The 12,463-nt window shown below is 39.3% G+C and overlaps 1 protein-coding gene across 12 annotated transcripts in view; it reads left to right on the top strand.

Moving 5' to 3' along the window:
* phldb1a (pleckstrin homology-like domain, family B, member 1a) overlaps positions 1–10,277 on the top strand; it is a 29,384-nt gene extending 19,107 nt beyond the window's left edge. For 5 of the 12 annotated variants that reach the window (XM_034890820.1, XM_034890821.1, XM_034890819.1 and 2 more), the window contains 11 exons: positions 40–162; positions 352–510; positions 718–858; positions 1,905–2,003; positions 2,086–2,164; positions 2,390–2,534; positions 2,899–2,989; positions 4,415–4,561; positions 5,506–5,725; positions 9,354–9,439; positions 10,031–10,171. In XM_034890820.1, coding sequence (XP_034746711.1) covers positions 40–162; positions 352–510; positions 718–858; positions 1,905–2,003; positions 2,086–2,164; positions 2,390–2,534; positions 2,899–2,989; positions 4,415–4,561; positions 5,506–5,725; positions 9,354–9,439; positions 10,031–10,171 — 1,431 coding nt within the window. Of the gene's footprint in view, positions 1–39; positions 163–351; positions 511–717; positions 859–1,904; positions 2,004–2,085; positions 2,165–2,389; positions 2,535–2,898; positions 2,990–4,414; positions 4,562–5,505; positions 5,726–9,353; positions 9,440–10,030 lie in introns of all 12 variants that reach the window. The other 7 variants (XM_034890817.1, XM_034890824.1, XM_034890823.1 and 4 more) reach the window with 4 other exon arrangements.
* The last annotated feature ends 2,186 nt before the right edge of the window (positions 10,278–12,463 follow it).

Genomic DNA, 12,463 nt, shown 5'->3' with positions numbered 1-12,463 from the left:
TGCAGCCTTCTTATCCCTGTCTTTTGGCTGTCGCTGCAGGAGTACCTCAGGCTTTCTGATGTCTATAAAATGTATGGAAATGGCGCTATGCAACCTCACTCTTCTTCCCCTGCTGCTCTCCACTGCCTCTCCCCCGCTGTAGCTCCGGCTCTGCCATGCGAGGTAGACACCCTCCCTGCTCTTTGCCATACTCTCTGATATGTTTCTCTGACTTGTCAGCGTACTAAATATTGACTCCACCTATGCACATTGACAATATCTCAAAATATTTTCTTTCTGCACCTTCTTTTCTCCCTGTTATGTAAATGTATGTATGTCTTGTGTCTGTATGGACTGGTTGTCTATGTGAAGGAGTACATCACAGTCAGTCAGTTAAGCCAAATCTTTGGGATGCAGAGAGTTGATCCCTCCTCTTCTCCTTCTATTCCATCATTCCAACTTGCCTCCTCTCAATCCACCTTCTCATGCCACTCAACTGCACGCGGTCCTTCCTCTTTTCTCTCTGCGCAGGTTGGTTATTCTTACCTAATTTTTGGGGTTCTGTTTTTAAAATTAAAAACACAACTCAGTTTTTCCAACATTGCAGCCACTCACTGAACAATTGCTATTTCTGCAAGGACTGTTTCATGTTGATCTTTTCTACCTGAACCTGCTTCTGCCACGGTGCTGTACTGCTCCCCTATCCATTCTTTGGCTGGATGCTTTTCCTCACCTCAGAGCCAGCCTGAGCTGAGCAGGAATGCAATGCCTCCCATTAACCTCGAGCGCTGGTACCAGGACATCATGGCTGCTGGAGAGCCTCAGTCATGTCCTCCACCACTGCCCGCAAAGTCTTTTTCCACACGCAGACACAGTCAGGTAAACTCTCTACTCTTGTCGCTGCGTAGCTACAGAGCAGCCCCCTAACAGCAGCCCAGATGCATTGCCATCACACTATCTCCCACCCCTTATCACCACACTATCCATATTTGTATAACTAGGAGGCCCTCTAGTGGAAAAAACGAGCCAGGGTAGTTTTTCTGTAGTTTTAGGAACTTTGCTACGATTTATCAATGAGAGATACAGATATTAGTCTTATTTTCAATTGGGTACTAGATCCTGCAGGTTGAAAGTAGGCCTAAAGCATGTTACTTCCTGTAAAAAATACTAACATTGCAAGCCAAAAGGACATTTAAAGGACATTTCGAAGGACAGTGTCAGGTTCAATTCTGGTCAATAACCCAGTAACACTGTCTCTACAGCACCTGTTCACTGGTTCCACTTATTTAGTATTTTCATCATTCTCATATCTCACTTATTATTTACTCATCATTCCCATATCACATCTCACTAATTATTTATCATTTGTTATTTATTCATCATTCTCATTTCCTATTTCCGAACTGTTCATAATGTTCATGTTGTAATATAATAACATAATACTATTTATCCCAGTATCCTTTGCACTATGCTCCACATTTAAATATTTTTTGTTGAATTTTTCATTGCACTCATGCCTTTATATTGTTTCTGTTTAGCGTATGTATTTATTGTGTGTATAATTTGTTTTGGTTGTTTTGTATGTGTAAGCACATGAGAAATTCCTCATTCCTCAAGAAAAATTCCTTGTATGTGTCCTCATACCTGGCGAATAAAGCTAATTCTGATTCTGATTTAACTAACATGAATCATAGTGCTTCAGCATTAGTAAAGACAAATAACGCCAATCAGTGTTGGGCTCTGCTGAAGAGGTGAGTAACGGAAAAAAGACCGGTAACAAATGTAGTGGAGCAGAAGTATAAAGTTGCATAAAATTAAAATACTCAAGTGAAGAACCTGTACCTTAAAATTGTACTTAAGTACAGTAATTGAGTAAATATACTTATGTGAGTGAACAATGAACATATCTGTCCTTCTTCTCTCAGTTATTGAAGTCCAAGTCAGATGGTGAGGTCGGGCAGGCGGCATCTTGCACACTGACCCACTCCAGTAGTGCTGCTCACAAGAAAAATGCATCCACAAAGGTGAGCACATCAGTTTAACACATGTAAGATGTAAAACAAATCTTCTAAGTAATTAAATTTGTCATGCTTTCTATGTTTTCAGGGGTTACAGTTAATGCTGAGAGAGATGACAAACCCTTTAGACATGGACCCCAGGAAGCAGCTCACTCTGCAGAGCAAAGGTACTTGAGTCCCTGAGTCCCATCTCATCTATTTAGACACTGGAGGGTTCCACCTGGTACGCACTTATGACATTAGTCTGTGGGAAAAGTATATCACCAGTGTGTCAGGTCTAAGTAATTCTGTGTCTGAGAATAATCTACTAGTAGCAATGTCTTGACACTATCAGTAGAGGGCGCTGTAAGTCTGTGACAGCTGTCGACTCTGCACCCTATGTGCTCCCACAGATCTGTCTCCCACAGTCCATCACTCCATCCTGCATCATCAGTCGCCACCGAGTGGCAACCAAGCGTACGACACCCTGAGCCTGGAGAGCTCAGACAGCATGGAGACCAGCGTCTCCACCGGCAACTCCGCCTGCACCCCAGAAAGGTGAGAGACTGGAAAATTAGCAGTTGGCTCTGTTTCCATGGGAACACTCAAGTCTGCCCCATCTCCCAAGAGAAGGGTCACTGCACTTTGTTCCCGTGACAACATGTTTTGTTACATGTGTGCTCCTGTGACTTCTAGTACACCGGCTGTTGCCATGCCAACCTCTTCAAGTTTTCAGTGTTTGATGAAGTTAGGTTGATCAAAGACTCAGTTTACTGAGGCTCATGAGGAAACCTTTGTCACCATCTTTTTTTTTTTTAAGTCTTCAGTGTTTGGTTTCCAGGCATGTCTGTTTACTTTTTTCCATCCCAAGCCTTGCCGCATAGCCGTGTCATCAGACACTCCTTCCCTCTGTGTGTTGTAGTGCCTGCGGGTTAGAGGCCCAGAGGATAGAAGAGATGGAGAAGATGTTAAGGGAGGCGCAGCAGGAGAAAGCCAGGCTGATGGAGAACCGAGTGAGTGCAAATGTGTTATGTCGTGACGTTTTCATCCGTTTTCCAATCACTTCCTAAACTTCATCTCCTCCAGGATCATCTCACCTTTCGACACAATTCGTCATCAAGGCCATCAACAGGAAATCAATCAGCAACTTTTTTTGATAATCAATTCAGGATTTCAGTCATTTTTCAAGCAAAAATTAAAAAGAATGTACACGTTTTCTAATATAAACTAACTAAATAAATATAATAAAAACTTAGCTGTTAACTGAATATCTTCCGGATTTGGACTACATCTTCGGGGGATGGTATAGCGGGTCCTTTTGAAAAACTATTTTCTAACACTTCAACAACTATGCAAACTTAAAACAAAGATTTATTGATTTATCAAGAGCATAGATGGCACATTAATCAATAATGATTATATTAATACATTTAAATATTTGTTCTTATATTCTTATATTTTATTCTTATATTGTATGATTATTATTTCATGTATATTGTATGTATGTATATTTTGTGTGCTGCTGTAACACTGTAATTTCCCATTTTTTGGGATCAATAAATATCTATCTATCTATCTATCTAATTAGTTACAGCATTAGTTTCAATTGATAAACCTTATCACCTCACCGCTGGGAGTAACAAATGGCGTACTAATAAAATACGTTTAAGCTGTTTTTTTTTTTAATAGTGAGTATATGGAGCCGCACTCTCAAAAGTCATATTTATGTTTCTGGCATTGCAGCCAAGTCCCATAAGAAAAGTTAGAGATTATTTTTAATGTCTCCACATTTTGTAGCTGGAGTTAGAGCTTAGCAATATGGATAAATTATACAACATATGTCATGATATGTCAAATGTATCCAAATATGAAATAAATCAAATTGATGTTCAACCCAACAAACTTTGATTATGTTCCACTGTCATTAAAAAAGGAATGAATCCATGAATGATTTTGGAGTTTATGTAAAACATAACATTTGATCATATCACCAAACCCACCACTGACCCTGAATGTTGACGGGCAATACATTGGAATTACCGCAGGAATACCATGTTTCTTCTGTTTAATAATTAAAAAAGTGTATCAGAGTGATCACTCAACTCAAAGTGTGGTGAAATGATGTTGTAAGTGCTTTTGTTACCTTTGTATTATTTCTACATGTTGAAACAAAGTAGACCTGTATGCAAATATCTGAAAGCTGCAAAGGATCATTTTACATCAGCAAAGCTTTCCCGTCTATATGTAGATTTAAGGGATATATTTTACAAAACCCTGCATTGGGACTTGTGTTCTCATGTGCCTCCTCTGACAGTCATTCACTTTGTATTGCAATATTTGCCTACCATTTACATATTCTCCTTGTCTCCCTTTTGCCCCTGTTATTTTCTCTTCTCTCTTTCCATCTGTTCCTCTTCCTCCTCCCACGACGCTCCCAGGAGAGAGAGGTGCAGGCTCGGCGGCAGATGTTGGAGGAGGAGCGGAGGAGGCGAGAGGAGGCCGAGAGGAGGCTTCAGGACGAGACGGCCCACAGGCTGAGGCTGGTGGAAGAGGAGGTGAAGATGAGAGAGAAACACTTCTCCCAGGTCAGTGGAGCAGCGGGAGGAGACGGGCGGCGGGAAGAACAGAGAAGAGGGGAAGGGTGGAAGGAGGGGACGGGAGACTTGGGGAGAGGATGAGAGGCAGGGGACTAAAGAGAGGCTGGGAATATGGGAAGATCAAAGATGGTTAAGGAAAGGGAGAGAATGGAAGGGAGGGTGGAGAGAAGGAACAGAGAGACAAATGGATGGGGGATGCGCAAAAGAATATAATGTACACATAATTAAAGCTTTTATCTTAAAAGAGTGTATTTAATTACCAGTTGTCTAGTAAAGTACTCTGTGCAAACAAATATCCTCAAATCATCAAATACAAATGCAACTAGTTCTGCTTTAGTTCAATTTAGAGTTGCTATAATCAATATTTTACATTTTTATAACATATATCAAGTGACTATATGTACTGGGAAAGGGGTCACAGGTAGTTTGTAGTTCCCCTCTGCTCAGAAGAGAATTTTAGTGTCTTTTGGCCCAGAGGTTCCTAAACTTTTCATGCCAAGGACCCCTAAACTGACAAATTAGACCATGGACCTCTATTTGATATGATTTAGTCCCATTTTATCATGGAAAGTGACCCATCCCCTAAAGGACCCGTGGAGGTCCTCGGACCCAACTTTGAGTGCCACTGTTTTAGCTCATTGTTTTGTGTTCAAACCTTGTGCACACTGTCCTGCTCAGCACCAAACGGCAGACAGACACAGTTAGCGACTAGCTGGTGAACACAGCGGAGCGTTTCAGGAGCTAAAGAGCCAGATATTTCCCTCAGGAGTTGGTAGAGGCCGCAAAAGAACTCAAAGACGAGTGAATATTGTTTTTAAAACTCAAACCTTGAGTGGCCAACAATTCACTAGTCTCTGCTAATCACTCCCATAGGTTCATCTTCTCACACCTCTTGGTTAGCAGCATAACAACGTGTAGCGTTTTCTCCACAGGCCCGTCCAATGACGCGCTACCTGCCGAACCGCAAAGAGGAGTTTGACCTGCGAGCCCACGTGGAGTCGTCCGGCCACAGCATAGACACCTGCCCCTTCGTCATCCTCACGGAGAAGATGTGCAAGGGTCACCTGGTGAAGATGGGCGGCAAAATCAAATCGTGGAAAAAACGTTGGTTCGTTTTTGATCGTATCAAGAGGAACTTCGGTTATTACGTGGGTAAGGATACAATAACATTTTATCATGATATTTTTTTTAAAGATTATTTTTCAACCATTTTTGGCCTTTATTGTTAGAAGGACAGCTGAACATAAACAGGGGAGAGCGAGGGGGAATGACATGCAGCAAAGGGCCGCAGGTCGGAATCAAACCCTGGCCCGCTGCGTTGAGGAGGAAACCGCTATATACGGGCACCGGCTCTACCAACTGAGCTGCCTGGGCACCCAGTTGAGCTTTCTTTACTTTATCTTTGGCATTCGAAAAAACAATCACAAATGTTGTGGAAAAATACCAATACAGGAACGATTGTCTACAAATTATATGTTGTGTTGCAGTTCCAGTAATAAGGAGCACTTAAAATTCAGAGTTGGTTCTGGGAACTTAAGTAAACTTATCCTGTCACTATTCACAAATAGTGACAGGATAGTTTTTTTTTTACATGTTCCAAATTAAACTATAGAAATACACACTGGTTCTAGTACTGCGTACACGGTAAAGAAAATGAAGTAGCCAACATTTGCAAATACTAGGAAAAATGAAGAAGCTAAGTGCTCCCTTGGTTTCACATAAGGTTAGTTCAAGGAACACTTAGGAGCTCTTGAAGATGAAAAAAAACGGATAAGTTAAGCAGAGCAAGGAGAAGAGTTATATTGTATTTAAAACGCTGACCGGTTTAGGGGGTTAGGGTTAGGGGGATGAAGACCCCTCACAGGGTCTTCATCAGAGTGAAAATAGTAATAACAGATTGATTACACCTGGTACTCCAAATAGACCATACACCAGAAATAAACAAATACAGAATGACAATGACATTAACTATGACAACTACTGAGATAATAATGATAATAATAATGACCAAACTAATATCACTCGGAATGACAAAGTCTCATTAATAGATACAATTAAGAAAGTTTATAAAAAAGGGTTTATAATCTATTTCCTTATTCAAACATGGATACACTAAGACCTGAGGTATATTAATCTAAACTAAGTTTCCCTCTTTAGTTTATCGTAGAAGGTCATCTATTCTTTCTACTCTCCAGAGACATCCGCATTTTTCTCCCAAAAATCAAAATCAATTTCAAAATCTGCAAAAAGTAACTACTTAACGAGCAATTTAAGTAAAACAACTTCCCTTTCTCATGACTTTGAGCATAGATTTAATTTACAGTAATTTACTATAATCAAAACTGGCCAGTGCAATTCTCCCCCACCCCACACAATAATGTCCTTTACATAAAGACACATTTGCATCATAAATTGATGTGGAAAAGGTACAAATTGTTCACCAAAATGCAGAAAATGAGGCGTTTGATGTGAAAAGTGGAGATCTTAACCTCCTCAATGTTGAACCCAAAGTTACGCCCTCGCCTTTGAGGCCTCTTTTAAACACCACTCGATAGCCTCTGCATCAACATGACTTCACTAATAGCATCACTGTTTTGGATTCTCTATTAAAGGATCACATTGTCTTCAAGTTCAGTTTGGCTTGTCCAATTTGAGCCTCAGGCCTCATTTACAGAAAGAAGTGTGAAGCGGTCAAACCCATTTGCTCAAATAACTATCGCCTTAGTGAACTTCATGTTGAAAAAAGATCCTCTAGGACCTGATTTATTCAGCTTACCCGACAGCAGTGCCGAGGCTCTTCTGAGAAATGTAAACTACACTTTGTTTTTAAATAAAATCCGTTTTCTTCATCTGGAACCAAACACTAATTAAAGCTGCACTAAGTGGAATTTTCCGCCTCCTTCTTGTGTGTTAAAAGTTAAGTTGTAATTCACGTCTATCAGACTGTCCCTCTGAATTTGAAACAAGAACAGTTGGTTTTCGGAATAATTCACGAGCGTGTTTTTGAGACATTATTTTACAATCAAGTTCAAAATAGAATCAAAGTATATTTTCATTACTGTCGCCCCTGGTCCCTTTGCTCCTCTCTCTCTCTCCACTCCCTTGCCTAGCCTTTTCACCCCCTTACTCCTGACGAAGATGATGGTGATGATGGTGATGAAATAAGATGCAATACTTTCTCTAGATGTGTTTTTCTTGGGGAGGAGGCTAGCTCCTGGCTTGTTCGTGACTAATAAAACGAAACTCACATTTCAAAAACATTTATCTCATTACTAAGCAGATTGGACTTACAGAAAAGGGAAAGCAAGAGAAAGTGTCAGACGTATTTCAAAAGATTGCTTTTAATTGTTGCTGGATGTTTGTTTCCTAGCCGAGCGCTCCAGTGTGCATGGAAGAGACACAAAGTTTATTTAAACACGAGTGGAATCCAAAAAAACTCTTTGAACCTATTGAACATGAAGACAATTTATCTTAGACGTCAGCAAACTTAAATGCCTACAGTTTAGCCCCAAACTAGAGAAATTCATCAGTCCAACCACTGCGTCCGATGAGCTTCATCCGCAGGTTTCCCTGAAACACAACTACCAAACTCTCTTAGTATGGCGTGACTTAATGCTCATAAGTATTCTGTGAATAGAGAACAGCAATCCAAAGGACTGGACAGAAGGTCTGACCTGCTTGAAGGGAAATGAACTGATCTGATATACAAAAAAAAAAGAAAAAAGAGGCATTTCTTTTTAAAATTTACAAAAGATCTCACGTCGTGAAGCATGCCGGCAGGGATGCGGCTAAAAAAAACAACAACACAGAGACAATCCAGAAAGTACGACGAAGATAGAAAACAAGTCAAATTAATAGGATGGTGAAGACTTCAGGCATAGCTTGAAATAGACTTGCACTTTTAATTATCTTTTTCCTGTGACGCAGTGGTGCTCATACCTATTCATGGGGTGTGTGTTGCTGGGAGAAAAAAAAAAGTTCACACCTTTCTGCTTTACAGCTTTTTTTTTTTGTCTGATTTCTCCATCTAGGTTCAAGATAGTGTTCCTTTTTTTACACATAAACTACTTTTATGGCAGGATTTTATCTTTCGTGGAACTAACAAGTAAAGGAAACAAGAAAATAATAACAAACATGATATGTCCTCTTTAAAGTAATCTAATCAAGTCACCACAAACAATCCTCATCCAATCATATATACCTGGGATTCCCTATTGAACTGCTCCGACCTGCGAGTTGTTGTAATTCAAGTCATCACTGCTATAGAGGCAGAAGGACATTTGTAAGTAAAAATGTTTTGCTTGAACAGGAAATTAAAAACTGATGATGGCGAATCGCACATTTTCTTATCTTTTACATTCTGCTGGGACCAGCCATGTCATTAACACACTATTAAACAAACCATTAAAACACATCATTCATTAGGTCTGGGGTTTGTATTTTCTGCAATTTCTTTGACAAAAAAATATTTTTTTGTGCCTGGTTTCTTATTTCTTTGTCTGAAACATTTACATATAATTGGATATTTTAGTGGCATAAGTAAATGTGCAATTTATTTTGTTAGATATAATATATAATAAAGGAAGAATAAATTATTTGTGACCATCTACCAATTTTACTTTTCTACAGGTGTGTGAGGAATAGTTGTTTAAAAAAGAAAATGTATCCTCACTGGCTGAATGTCTACTGCTTGGGCTGGCAGAGGTTTTGCATCAGTACAAGGCGTAATGCAATGTAATGTATCTTAAAGTGTTTTTTTTTCTTTTTTTTCTGCTCTCAGACAAGCATGAGACCAAGCTGAAAGGGCTCATTTACTTTCAGGCGATTGAGGAGGTTTATTACGATCACCTTCGCAGTGCCACCAAGGTAACAAACACTAGATTTTTTTTTCCACCATCGCTTACAGTTCAGAACTTCATCTGGGATTTTATAATGCGTTGCATGGATGTTTATCATTTTTATATTTATCAGTGGACATATAGTGGAATAAAATATGAAGGGTTTAATTCTAAAAGACTACTGATTGTCAAATATTAGAACAAAGCTACATTTCACTGTGAAAGTATTGTCAGAAGCTTGGCTGTTTGTGAGCAGCAATTAAACATTTATACTACTTATAAATATATATACTTATAAAACTACATAATTTAAATGTCCTGCTGCCAAATCGGGTGTCTGTGTTACATAAAAATAGGAATATTTTTTAATAGGGTGCTATTTTTAGATGGAAAGATCCCTATTAGACTGGATTAAGTTGATTTTCATTTATTTGGGGTGCATGATGTATGATGCATGCTACAGGCAATGAAAAGGTTGAAGCAGACTATATGTAACACATTTATTGTTAGTACATGCTGTAATATAGTCTGTTGTTCTGACAAATGTCTCTGAGGAAAAAGATGCAACAGGTGCAGTTTACAGGCTAAACAGTCTCCCCCTCTCCCTGGGATCCTCCAGAGCCCCAACCCATCTTTGACCTTCTGTGTGAAAACCCACGACCGCCTCTACTACATGGTGGCCCCATCCCCGGAGGCCATGAGGATCTGGATGGATGTCATAGTTACGGGCGCTGAGGGCTACACACAGTTCCTGAGTTGAGGGACCACTGGGTGACAGATTGGGAGGGGGACAAGGACTGAGCAAGCGACCCAGACACCTGCTGCCTGCCACAGCTGAAATACAGGACACATGGCCTGATGGTGTGTAACGGATGGACATTTGAAGAGATGCATCATCTGGGGTTCTCATAAAAAGCCTGATGCCTACGAGCAAATGAGGGCTTACTAATGACAGACGTTTGAAAGAATTTCTGAGTTGGATTTATCTTTCAGCCGCTATGAGAAGGATAACTGTGTGAGCAACCGGTCCATGGCTCTCTGACGGGAGCTCTGAATTAGATCCATCCCATTCTGTTACCAAAATGTATTAATAATATCATTTTTTGAGGTTTCGTGAGGAACACTTCTTAATTCATATAAGCTCAAACTGTTTCCACCTCCGAAGCCGATCTATGCATGCAGCGTTATCACTCTAACAATGCCTTTTTCCCCTCTTTTTGATACATTTGTACTTTTTCCTCTCGAGTTGAACTTTTCTCAGATGAAAAAAAGAATCTCTTGATTCTTCAAAACTAAGACGTGAACAGACTTTACGAGCAAATATTCTAAAAAAAAAAACTTACGTTACCAATTCTATTAAACATTACTTGGTGCCAAATACTTCTACATGTAATGTTTTGTCAGATTTTTAAAATACAAATGTTAATACCTATATCATGTTTTATTCAGGCATAAAACACAGCATTAATCTGTATTTTACATAAATATTTCAAAGAAAACTTTATTAGAATTTTAACAAAAGTTATAAATCATAGTCCTCTAATAAAATTGTATCTGGTACCATGTATATGTAATAAATAAAAGTATATGATGCATGTGTTGGTTTGTTTGTCTGATAAACAAGTGTGTTGCTGACTTGGTTGCTGAATTGGTTAAACTGAGGACACACACTTCTTGCTTCCTTAATTAGTGTTAATTGCAAACAAGTCATTAATTACCATCTTTCTTTGAATAATCTCATACGCCCTAATGGGCTGCTAGCATTCACATTTAAATAAGAGCACACACTAGGTGTTTAAGACACTGCAGCTTCTCTATTTACATAAGAACAGTCATGTGGTTGAATTACTTAATTGGCTCGTTAACTGATTATCTACAGAAGCTCTGGACGTTAAAAACATATGCCTCATATATGTATTTCTGGCACAGTGTAATTAATTATATGGCTTGCCCTATAACAGGTAGGCCACTTGAAATAAAAAAAAAACATGAAGTGAAATTTACATGCAACTTAACATGCATGATTCAACATCGAGAAATTTGAAAAGCATGTAAAAAAAAAAACAGACAGAAAATCTCATGAAAAAAAATCCCCCCCAAAACAAGTTTTTGTATTAAAATATATTCACACATTGCGTCTCTTCTCAAGCTTTCGGTTCAAATCGGTGACAGAGAGGTGCATGTGCAGATAGATGATAATATATGACTTTGGCTGTGTGATTAATAATTATTGCAGGCAATTACTGGAATATTAAACAGACATGCAGGTAATCAGGGAAACACACCTTGCCACTGACAGGTACCAATTAGACTCAGCACTTGAAAGGTTTATGTTTAATTCCCTGGTTTGAAGTGAAAAACATGTTATGATTAGGGATTTTTATTAAAATGAACAGTTGAGTAGAGGGAAAGGTTCCTACTTTGAACTCAGACACTAGAGAGGACTGTGTCTGTCTGCAGCTTCATTGACAACCTTCACACCATTTGCGTTTCTCTAACCTTGAGAGAGATTTTCACACATCGTGCCCTTCAGTATCTTTGAGTCTCTGGCGCACCCGGCTGAATAATAAAGAGATTTTTAAGAGGGCAGTGTGAGCTCATTACCGTGGTGATGAGCAGGAGTGACACCCAGCCTTATTGTTGGTGAAATATTAATGAACCGTGGGCGATCTACCCTCACTTTCACACGCGCCGACTGGCCTTTTCCCCCAGGCTTTTAGAGCAAAAATAAGATATAGGTTAGGCTGGGAATTAGTACGAATCTTACACGATTTTGTCAATATTAATGGGAGATATTAACCTTTTTCGAAAACCAAAAAGTCTGATGAAATGGAGATATATCTCAGCGAAGAGGGTGAGTTAATAGCATCACCTGTCAGAGACTTCCACATCCTTCACAACATTTCAGCACAGACGTTTATATTAATAAGTTTTCACATCCACATCTGAGTTCAGAGTAATTTAGGAGATTAAAGAGAAAAATCTACCCCCCCCCCCCCATACAGACACACACACATACATACACACAGCAGATGAAAGCTTTCACTAAATG

The sequence above is a fragment of the Etheostoma cragini genome, chromosome 13 (genome assembly GCF_013103735.1).
Source record: "Etheostoma cragini isolate CJK2018 chromosome 13, CSU_Ecrag_1.0, whole genome shotgun sequence".
NCBI lineage: Eukaryota > Metazoa > Chordata > Actinopteri > Perciformes > Percidae > Etheostoma > Etheostoma cragini.
The sequence above is the reverse complement of the archived record's forward strand: the minus strand, read 5'-3'. Positions and strand labels throughout refer to the sequence as shown.